The following is a 12,358-nucleotide window of genomic DNA, read 5'->3' as shown; positions in this document are numbered from 1 at the left end:
CTCCAGTTGGTTGAGAAAAGGCGTGGTACGTTGCCAGCATGAAAACAGCCCCACTTAAGTAAGATGTGCCCATAGTTTGTGCTTTAGATGACGGCAGGAACTCTGAATTGCGGTGACATGGTAATCCTGCTGCCTTAAGTAGAACGCCATCAACGTACCTGATGCACTTATTCAGTATTAATCTGTCATCTATGTCAGACGCGCACTAGTATGTATTTGTTCATCTCTCCTGCCTCGGCAGTATTTATGTATTTATTTATTTATTTATAAGAATCTATATTTATTATATATTTATTTATTTATATTTATCTAAGAAGTTACATACATGCGTTTATATATTTATTTGCATATTTATTTATTTTTTAGTATATTATTTTATTATATTAGTAGTACAAATACTCGTACTAGTAGTAGAATTAGTAGTATTGGTATTATTAGTATTATTCCCGGATCACTGTCCTTGGGCTGCAGAGACGAGGATAACTGGGAGAGGAAACCAGGAGAAACCGACCACATTTAACAGCAGATTCCACTATACGTGACAAAATTGATTGAATACTGTCTCCGGGGCGACAGCGGGCTCATAAAGTCCCTGGAACTGTCCTCCTTACAACCTAGACACTAGTCTATTAACTTGAACATCGTATTAATTTTTTTTGAGTCACGCTAGAATAGATTGCGTTAGTGAAACATAATATTATGGTGTGGACGTAACAGTATCCCGTCTTCCAGCAACCGGTGGATGGTCGTGGGTTTCCTCCTGGCTCTGCCCGGTTTCCACCCACCATAATGCTGGCCGCCGTCGTATAAATGAAATATTCTTGAGTATCGTAAAAAAGCAATCAAATAAATAAATAAATAATAATATCCCGCTAATAACTAGCAAAAAGTATTCCGTAGGAATGGCCTATATATTAGAACAGTTTGTAGCTATAGTATTATATTCTGTCCTCATTCTGAAGACATCCTCTCCGGCCGTACGTGGGAAGGTCTATCAGCAACCTGCAGATGGTCGTGGGTTTCCACGGGCTCTGCCCTGCTCCCTCCCACCATAATGCTGGCCGCCGTCGTATAAGTGAAATATTCTTGAGTGCGACGTAAAACACTAATGAATTAAATAAATAAATAAATAAATTCTGAAGACACAATATTCTTGGTTCGTAGTAATTCGCTCATGACAAGACTATATCTTCTTGTCACAGGCCCTCTAAAGGCAAATACCTTGTGCTGCCTCAATGAAATGCCATGCAGAAGACATTCAGCGTGATATACCCCACTCACTCAAAAAAAAAAAGGCAGCTCAATACTCAGTTTTTGGCCTTATGGTGAGTGCCAATCAATATCAAGTTCTTAAAAATAGTCCCAAGATGCTAACACTTTATTATAAATAAATTCCTGATATCACAGAGATGTTGGAAGTTATAATATCTGGTTTGTAGATATTGTAGATATCAATGATTAATGTTTCAAACCTCACAAAATACATCATTTATAACATTGGTTTTACAGACTTCAACACTAAATTGGGTGCTCACATCCATTACATGTATTGATGTAATAGCTATTGGAGCTATCTTTAGAAGCCGGGTTTACACACATGTACACTTCATTATTTAATACAGAAGCCGAGTCTACACACATGTACACTTCATTAGTTAGTACAGAAGCTGAGTCTAGACACATGTACACTTCATTATTTAGTACAGAAGCCGAGTCTACACACATGTGTACTTCATTATTTAGTACAAGAAATTGAATGAAATCGAGAAATGAAAGCCGTTCGGTAAAACAATGGTCACAATTTAAGTGCTTAAATTACGACACCAGTAAAATATCACAGACTAGAGAGCCTGTGAAGCCAAATCTTTAAAAAAATGGCTCATACGGTAACAAGACAAAACCGACAACAACCCTAGGAGGAAAAAACACGAAACTTTGTAACTTATTATAGATATGAATGTCATGCATGAAGAGACGTATTCATAGTTGTATTGCGTTCCTGCAAGTAATATGAACTTTGAAGACGGAAGATACAGCTTGTTTTCCCATTTATAACCATGATAACTAAAATATTATTTTAAAATATAAAAAAAATTTTAGCTTTTATTTACAAAATGAAACAACACTTTAGACAAATTAGGAAGACAAAACACAACTGGGTATTATTTGCATATGTTTCCCCGATGGAAATCCGCGATTATCCGCTGGCAGACTTTCACACGTACGACCGGAGAAGAAGCCAATATAAGCTGACTATCAGCTCACAGTAATGGCATTTTGCAGGATGCTCTTGGACCATAGTGTTGCGCTATCACGACAAACACTAGGTCACGGAGGCCTTCTGAATGATATGTCATATGATACACAACTTACAAGCATCAATATCAAAAAGGATCTTCTTTTCCTCAAGGCGTCAAATTGCTATAGCGGGGAAAATATCACATTGATTTAGTAATTGAATACATTTACATACTTCTTTTGTGCACTATAGTAAATATGCATCCATAATTTTTACACAAATATACATCTTAAAACTTTCAAGAATGACGTCCATTTTGAACTAATACATATACAGAGTTGTCCGTATTAAACTCATAGAAAAAAAGGCGTAAGCTCTATACGTCATGGTCACACATCTTGGCAGCTGCTCAGTTTGTTGTTTGTTGACATAAGCACGTGATATAGTCTCCAGTATTACTTTGCTTGTGTGTCGACCTTTGACCCAGCAGCTTGACCCTGAACAGGATATGGAGGTGAGTACAGCGTGCCGTACGCAGGCGGTAAAGTACTCTGTGATATTGGACTGCCATAAACTGTGTAAGGCTGTCCATTCCCGGGTATGTAACTTCTCTCGGTCACTGCAGGCTGAAAAACACAAACAGCTGCCATCTATTGCTGACTATTATGATTTAATTTGATTGGTGTTTTACGCGGTACTCAAGAATATCTCAATTATACGACGGCGACCAGCATTATAGTGGGAGGGAACCGGGCAGATTTCAGGGGAAACCCACGACCATCCGCAGGTTGCTTCCAGGCCTGACTATTATGAAATATGATATTATTTTAGGAAAGTTGAAGGTTCATGAAATATAGGATGGCATGAATTATAGCCGTTATCTTGTAGTTTACAGTCAGTAGTTTAGCACATAAACATAAAGAATCATTTAAGCTGTTAACACATGAAAGACATCACATAAAGTTGTTTTGTGTTTGTTTTACAAAATTTCACGTCTTAACGAAATGACAAGTCCATTCATAATAAAACGCATCAAGGTAGCTTATCACTCCTATATTGTCCGTCGAGTGGAACATTCCGATGACGTGTCAATGTAAATACGAAAAAAATAATAAAAATGAAAATGTGATGATATACCAAAAGAAATGACTGCCCTGTACACACTAAAGGCAAGTGTTTCTTTCATAAACACATTCATGATACAGTTTCCAACGCGTCCTGGCATTTATTCATGAAGACGAAGTTTAGTTATCAAAGAGATTTGCTTATTACAGTAAACATGTTTAAAATAATAAGAATTTAAAATGTTCACATGGTAGTGTGGATATTTTCAATAAGCACAAATAGCCAAGTAAACATCACTTTGTGTTATGAAGTGGAAAAATTCGATAAACATGTAAAAGTGTTATAGTAAACGTCACATGTTTACTGAATACGAATGTCACATGTTTTCTGATTAAGTATGTCACATGTTTACCATAATAAGCACAATTCTTCAATTGATAAACTTAGTCTTTATGAACAAAGATCATGAAGCGTCAGTAACTGTAACAGAAATGTGTTTATAAACGAAACATTTATTTTTAGTGTGTACACTCATGTATGGCCTTGTAAGTACAGGGTATATGATTTCTTTCTCGTGATGACTGCGTTCACAATTATGTCCTCAGCTTACAGCAGATACACGCGAAAATGACTACCGGTACTGAGATGAAAAATGGTGGTTTCACTGAACAGTCCGACTTTTCTTTTTTACAATTTAATGTTTGAGCTTCATAAAATTACCTATGCTGGCTGTGTGAATGTCGAATGTACAACAGATAGATTAGCATGGGAAATCAATTGTAACGCTGCTCCGACTGCTATATCTTACCTGTACATGTCGGTAAGAGGTCTTATTTCTGGAAGCTATTAGAACAACAATGGCGGCCAGGATGAAGGCTCCTGCCACGCAGCCTACACTGATACCCACAATCCCTCCCACAGACAGGGAGCACAGCAACTCGTCCGAATTGTCGCCGCAGTTGTTGTAGCCGTCGCATTCTAGGTCCTCGTCAACACAGAAACCATTGCTGCATTCGTACTCGGAGCTGGTCAAGCAAATTCCTAAACAGAAAATATTTTCATGGTTAGATTTATTGACTGATTGATTGATTGATTGAGTGATTGAATTACTGATTGGTTGGTATAAATGGAATCGGCCTAGCAAATCCCTAAACAGATGCTGCTTTCACGGCTAGACTTATTGAATCATTCATTCATTCATTCATTGGTACTTGGAGAAGGTCAAGCCAATTCCTTAGCAGATAATATCTACATGGTTCATTTGATTGATTGATTAATTGACCGATTGATTGGCTGTTTGACTGGTGGATTGATTGCTTGATTGAGTGATTTATTGCATGCTTGATTGCTTGAGTGAGTGAGTAAGTGAGTGAGTGAGTAAGTGAGACCGTGCGTGCGTGCGTGCGTGCGTGCATGCGTGCGTGCGTGCGTGCGTGATTGAGTGAAGATCTGAACAATCAGACCTCATTATCAGAACAAAATGCCTATCATTATAACTCTGTATTTATTTATTTATTTATTTATTTATTTGATCGGTGTTTTAGGCCGTATTCATAATCGGCCAGCATTGTAGTGGGAGGAAACCGGGCAGAGCCCGGGGCAAACCCACGACCATCTGCAGGTTGCTGGCAGACCTTCCCACGTACGGTCAGAGAGAAAGCCAGCCTAAGCTGGACTTGAACTCACAGTGACCGCATCCCTTTAGTTAAAACCACAGCTGAAAAATCATTGTTAGAGATTATATCCTCTGTAATTACAGGCGTATTCATTCTTGATTCGTAATGTAATAAAGCCGGCCCTAGATTCTCACAGGGTGTTGTAAGCTGTATGCCCTCAAACGCAGCTGACGTTAATCTGAAGTTAAACATTGTCTTGGAATCTTGAGCAGAGTATGTCATACACTTTTTATTCTCCTAGAGGCAGAACAAATGATACCAGGCCACAAATTAAAGTCAGCCCAGATGAAAAAGAGTTACACATTGTCTTGGAATCTCGAGCAGGGTGGATTATATACTTTTATTCTCCCAGCGGCAGAACAAATGATATCAGGTCACAAATTAAAGTCAGCCCAGATGAAAAAGAGTTACACATTGTCTTGGAATCTCGAGCACAGTTGGTCACACAGTTTTTATCCTGTCAGAGGCAGAACAAATGATATCAGCACCCAAAAAAGGTCAGCCCAGAAGAAAAGTAGAAACAATCGTGTCGTAATCATGAATACTGAGTCAAATACGTCCTTTCAGCTCAATGTGGACAAGATGATGGAAGTGCGGGTGTTTTGAGCGTTAACTTTGATGAGGGACCGAGTGTCACCTGACCGAAAAAAAGGCTAAAACGTTAACTGAGGACACAAAATGAACAATTTCAATGCCTCAAACAAATGTTTGTAATACCAATCGTAAAAATGATGGACGTTCCAGGTCAAGCCCATGGCAACGCAGGAAAGTGCTAAAAATGTAAGTCCAATTATCACACCCAAATAGGGCGCCCCAGCAAACCAGGATGACTATGCTTTTGTTCTTGATCAGTTGGTGCATTGTAGAAATGAGCATGTGTCGCAGACTCTGGCCTCAAATCTTCAATCTTTCTCGTTCATAATTATGTTTGTATGATTGTTTTCCCCAGTTTGAAAGTCCGACGAGAAAATTGGTTTGACTCCCAGAAAGAAAGAAATGGGAGCTCTGAAAAGGTACTCAAAGAGGTTAAACATCGAGTAAAAACACATCGTTTTGTGTTGTAACCGTGTCATACTTGTGTACCATGCGCCTTTGACACCGAAAAACGTGACGTGCTTACAGCAATGAACAAAATAGCATATAGCTTTGAACTGCTTCAAGCGGTCGGAAGATTTTAGAGATTCCTCGTTGTACTGAGGCTTTTTGTCTCACACATACCACTATCATCAATGCACACCACCACCATCAATACGCACCACTATCATCAATGCATACCAATATCATCAATGCATACCACTATTATCAATATATACCACTATCATCTATATATACCACCACCATCAATACACACCACCACCATAAATACACACCACTATCATCAATGCATACCACTATCACCAATACACATCACCACCATCAATACACACCACCGCCATCAATACACACCACTACCATCAATGCATACCAATATCATCAATGCATACCACTATCATCAATATATACCACTACCATCAATACACACCATCACCATCAATACATACCGCTATCACCAGTATATACCCCACCACCAATACACACCACTAGCATCAATGCAGACCATTATCGTCAATACACACCACTATCATCAATGTATACCGCTATCGTCAATACATACCACTACCATCAATACACACCACTAGCATCAATGCAGACCATTATCGTCAATACACACCACTATCATCAATGTATACCGTTATCGTCAATACATACCACTACCATCAATACACAACACTAGCATCAATGTATACAACTATTATCAATGGATATCACTACTATCAACACATACCACAATCATCAATGCATACCACTATCATCAATACATACCACTATCACCAATGCATACCACTACCGTCAGTACATTCCACTATCATCAATACAGTCTATTACCATCAATACAGTCCACTATCATCAACACATACCACTATCGTCAATGAATATCACTACTATCAATACATACCACTATCATCAATGCATGCCGCTATCATCAATACATACCACTACCATCAAGGCATACCACTATAATCCAGACATACCATTATAATCAATACATACTATTATCATCAAGAAATACCACCACAATCGATGCATACCACTATCATCAATGAATATCACTATTATCAATACATACTACTATCATTAATACATACCATTATCATCAATACATACCATTATCATCAATACATGCCACTATGACCAATGCATACCAATTTCATCAATACATACTGCCATCATGAATACATACCAATTTCATCAATACATTCCTCTACCATCAATACATACTACTACCATCGATACGCGTCACTACCATCATGTATACCACTACCATCAATACATACCACTGCCATCAATACATACCACTATAAACTATACATTCCTGTACCATCAATACCTTCCACTATCAACACATACCACTATCGTCAATGAATATCACTACCATCAATACATACCACTATCATCAAGCCATACCACTGTCATTAAGGCCCCAAGTATAATTAAAACATAGCACTACCATCAATGCATACCACTATCATTAATACATACCACTATCATCAATACATAACACTATTATCAATACATGTCACTATGCCACTATCATTAATACATGAGACTATCATCAATACATGAGACTATCATCAATACATACTACTGTCATCAATACATACTACTATCGTAAGTACATACCACTATCATCAAAGCCCGTGACAAGCAGCTGGAATCCCCGCCCTTGACGGGAAGTGTCACTAGTGAAGTTGAACGTGACCCAGTCGCCCGTCGTTCTGTAAATGGTTGCCGGCGCCACATTACCACATAGCCCGTAGCGTCCTGTGAACAAAACGCGCTGAGCGTCATCACTAATTCACCTACCTCATTGGTGTTTAACGCCGTAGTCAAACATTTTTCACGGCTGTCAGTCTTATATAGGTATGTGGAACAAAGCGTAATACCTAGAGTCAAACATTATGAATGACATTATGGAGAAAAGCTCAGGATTCCCAGTGAAATTCATGTACGACGGCGTAAATCACTTCTTGAGCATCATGGATAATTTATTGCCGCCACGGCGGCTAGAAAAGAAAAGCCAGGAGATGATGGATGTTAGCTTGTCTGAGGTTGGGATTAAACCAGCGCTGTGATTTGTCCTGTCTATTCAAAGACAAACGTCTCAACCACTCGGCAAATAACGCCCATGTTACACTTGACTCAAAAAATGGGTGGGAATTTTCCATGAATGATAAGACAGTTTACCGATGATTAAACGAACATTACAAGTCACAAGTAAAACTGGTTGCTTCCACCAAATCAGTTAAGATAATACAATCGACTTATTATCCCCTTAAAGGGATACACAATCGACACTAATTGACTGATAGGGAATAGGGTTTCCAAGGTTAAATGTTGCAACCTTGATCACGCTTGAATAAATGTGCCCTACCTAAAATTCAGCTCAGGAAAGGCACAGCCTGGACTTGCCTATCTGTCACAAAATGTAAATTTATGACAATAGAAGAATGATTTAAATGAGAGAAGAATATCTTCGTCATTCGCTTTAGTATTAATGACAACAAATCTTACAATTCTGAAGTGGGGCCTCCCACAGCTAAAAATTCATTCCATTCTATATTTCACGAACGTTCAATTTTCATAAAATAACATCATAGTTCATTATAGTTTGGTCTGAAGGGAACCTGCGAATGGTCGTGGGTCTCCCCCGGGCTCTGTCCGGTTTTCTCCCACCATAATGCTGGCCGCCGTCGTATAAGTGAAATATTCTTGAGTACGGCGTAAAACACCAATCAAATAAATCAATAAAATTCAATTTTGAAGTTACCTGTGAGTCTAGAACTATGACTGTTAATGCCGTCGTAGATCATCAGTCGATCGTAGGTACAAGACACGTATTCTTCTTCAATGTCCATCCAGATGACCTTGACCATAATGCGATTCATGTACTGTTCGTTGGACTGCAGACTCACCACGCATTTCATATTGGGGTCATAGTTGTCAAAACTGGTCAGATCTAACAGAGCGGAACCGGAGTACATGGAGATGGACTGGTCACATTTGGTGTCCATGTAATCTGGAATGGGAGAAAGCGATAGCAAATTAGCTATGTGAAGAACAACGCATTCAGCTATATAAATGTTCACAATTCAGAGCTTTCAGTGCACAACTGGTCCCATTATGAACTATGTTGCTTCAGTTTGTTACCAACGTACATTTAAAGCAGACAAGTATATGGTTACTCATGCAGAAAGGCAAGAACAATGTTCATAAGAATGTTTTGCAACCTGCAATTATATCGCCCTTGTGTCGTCGCAAAGATTCCAGAGTATTGTATTTTACAAGAGCCATAGACTCCATGAGAGAGATCCCCCCGAATGGGGTGGTTTTTATTACCTCCGACTAAAAAGATTACATTCATTTGTCTTTCTATCTGACTGCATGGTTCCTGGTTCTGTAATGATCGAGGGAAAGTGTACATTTTGCTGGAGCCGAAGTTTGCACTCTCAGAATGCCTTCATCTAGTTATGTACATTTTTCAGGTAAAGTCAAAGAAGCTATCAGTGTTATAAAAATACCATAACTGTTTTCAAAAAGTTCATCTTTGTTCAAATAGTTTATATAGCTAAATCATAAACCCATGTGTATGTAAGTTTGAAGGTGTAACTGATTTGTTTTTAAATAATGTTTTCGCTTGACTGTTGTAATTTCCCACTTATCAACTTACATATCAACCATATACGACTAAAAGTGTACTGCGATAATTCACGTTCTTCAGACTGTTAATATTGCATGCCATCCTTTGTGTTTCTTGGTCTGTCTCTCTGTCTATTTGTTACGTATGTGTAACCTTAATAATGGTAAATCCAGCATGCTGACTGTTGTGTCGGAAGGAAGCATTTATATTAGGTTAAAGCGTTCTATAGTGCTAGTATAAGTTATAAAAACGTGAGAAAATGTTTTAACCTAACGATAAATCAGCTAAATTATATATCTTATACACCGAGCTCTGCCGTTTTCGTTACTGCAGTCATATCAGTGAGACATTTTTGCGTACGTCGTAAAATAAAATAAATAAATAAACAGTATTTAACTGACTTATGGAGTGTCCGAACTGAACAGGGTATAAACATTCGATCAGAAACTAGACGAAACGCCCACTTATTAACTTACATGTAACGGGTTCGCAATCTACAGATGTGAAAGACAGGAAAAGAACAACCGCGGCCACATAAGACATCCTTGGCATATCCATTTTTGTTTTTGGCTCCAGTTTTGTTATTTGAATCAAAGTAATACCTCCAAAGCGATGGAATGCGCCCCACTTTATGAACGATGTTATATCAGCATAGCTATTTTCCCCTATCTCGAGACTCGACGTCACATGACGTCACAGTCATATGACTTCCGCTATCGGTATCAGTTAGCTGTCTGCGTATATTTGTGTGTTGTACATCGCTGGATAAGTCACACACCTATCTGTGTCACTGTATCTATGCTGAACAAATTTTGACATCAGGCTAGGGTCAAGCCCAGAAGTAGTCAATATCGTAATATCGCTAGGATAACCTACATAGCCAGATATAAATTCTGACAACACATATTTTAAATATTGCGAAATGTTTTGATATCTACACCGTACAAAGAAATAATGACCTATAGAGCATTTCGATTTTAATAAAACGCAGCAAATTATAGAATTGTACAGAGACCAAATGGAACAGAAGTAGATTTAGTTCATTTGATTTATTTATTTGTTTAATTGATGTTTTACGCCGTACTCAAAAATATTTCAATTATACGAGGGCGGCTAGCATTATGGTGGGAGGACACCGGGCAGAGCCCGGGGGAAACCCACGACCATCCGCAGGTTGCTTCCAGACCTGACTATTATGAAATATGATATTATTTTATGGAAATTGAAGGTTCATGAAATATAGGATGGCATGAATTCTAGGCGTTATCTTGTAGTTTACAGTCAGTAGTTTAACACATAAACATAAAAAATCATTTAAGCTGTTCACACATGAAAGACATCACATAAAGTTGTTTTGTGTTTCTTTTACAAAATTTCACGTCTTAGCAAAATGACAAGTCAGTTCGTAACAGAGCACATCAAGGTAGCTCGGTGGAAACCCACGACCATCCGCAGGTTGTTGGTAGACCTTTCCACGTACGGCCGGAGAGGAAGCCAGCATGAGCTGGACTTGAACTCACATCGACCACATTGGGTGATTACGTTGCGCTAGCGCGCTAACCTAGATTTAGTTCATATTCAACGCAAAGTTACAAAATTATTTTTGAGCCATGTACAAAACTGAACACTTGGCTTAAGTTAGATCTGGTATCTGGTATGAGCTTAAAGTATCTTAAGATAGTTTTGAACAACCAGGCCCTACACTGCAAATATTAACGACGCATGACACGATTTTTTTTAAAAAACGCGTTATTGTGTAAACGGCTTGCTGTTTTTATCTGAAACTATGTGTCAAAACAGACATTCGTACACCAGCCGTCAAGCAGTAAGGACGTTCCACATTAATAAACGCAAGGCCAATTTTTAAAAACGACAAATAGCAGAAAGCATTAAAGAACTAAAGATGTAAATAAAGTACGAAAATAGGACGGAAAGAAAAGCAGTCAACAGTTTTCACTGATGTTGAAAAGACGCAAGATATGCTCTATGCGAGTGAGTGAAATCAGTATTGAAATCGTGCACCATGCTAGAATATCAGTTGTTGATAATAAAATATGTATATTTCTTGCGCTTTGTTTGCAACTGTCCAATAACCGACGTGGTGGTCTAATTCAACAAGATGAATATGTCACGAGCTCCGGACTAAGCGGAATTTGACACAGTAATGAAGCAGAGCACCGGAGATTCTGGACGCGCTGTCCATATTTACTTATAAGAGAATTGTATTCATTCTAAAACTTACGAAACTTGGAGTGACGCCTTTTGATGAAGTAACACAGACACACTAGTTTTTGCAATAATAATTTGTCACGTTGATTGAAATCGTCACATAACACGCAGGATTAAATAAATGCTACAAGGCGAGATATGTACACGCCATATGCAGGAATCTTCAGACATCTCATCCTTAACTGCGTTACATGTATATGGTGGGGTTATACGCGCATACGTTTTTGTTAAAACACAGGCTGACAGCCTAAAAACATCGACATTTTTACTAAATCATCTCCAACGTTTTTTTCAAAACATTGGTGTTTTGTAGGCAACATATGACTTGTCTACTAGAATGGATAAACAGCGATTTTTATTTTAACAAGTATATGCCAATCAGGTTAGGCTATGCAATGATAAAATGTATCA

General features: G+C 38.3%; 1 protein-coding gene across 1 annotated transcript; it reads right to left on the bottom strand.

Moving 5' to 3' along the window:
• Positions 1-1,365: 1,365 nt before the first annotated feature.
• On the bottom strand, positions 1,366-10,322 carry LOC135465899 (membrane frizzled-related protein-like). The gene is made up of 5 exons (XM_064743270.1): positions 10,195-10,322; positions 8,849-9,097; positions 7,702-7,842; positions 4,113-4,345; positions 1,366-2,865 (listed from the first exon to the last, which is right to left on the bottom strand). The coding sequence occupies exons 1-5, from the start codon at positions 10,274-10,276 to the stop codon at positions 2,695-2,697; spliced, it is 876 nt and encodes a 291-aa protein (XP_064599340.1). The 5' UTR covers positions 10,277-10,322; the 3' UTR covers positions 1,366-2,694.
• Between the last annotated feature and the right edge of the window lie 2,036 nt (positions 10,323-12,358).

The sequence above is a fragment of the Liolophura sinensis genome, chromosome 5 (assembly GCF_032854445.1).
Source record: "Liolophura sinensis isolate JHLJ2023 chromosome 5, CUHK_Ljap_v2, whole genome shotgun sequence".
Classification (NCBI taxonomy): Eukaryota; Metazoa; Mollusca; class Polyplacophora; order Chitonida; family Chitonidae; genus Liolophura; species Liolophura sinensis.
Note: the sequence above shows the minus strand (reverse complement) of the source record. Positions and strands in the feature narration are given on the sequence as shown.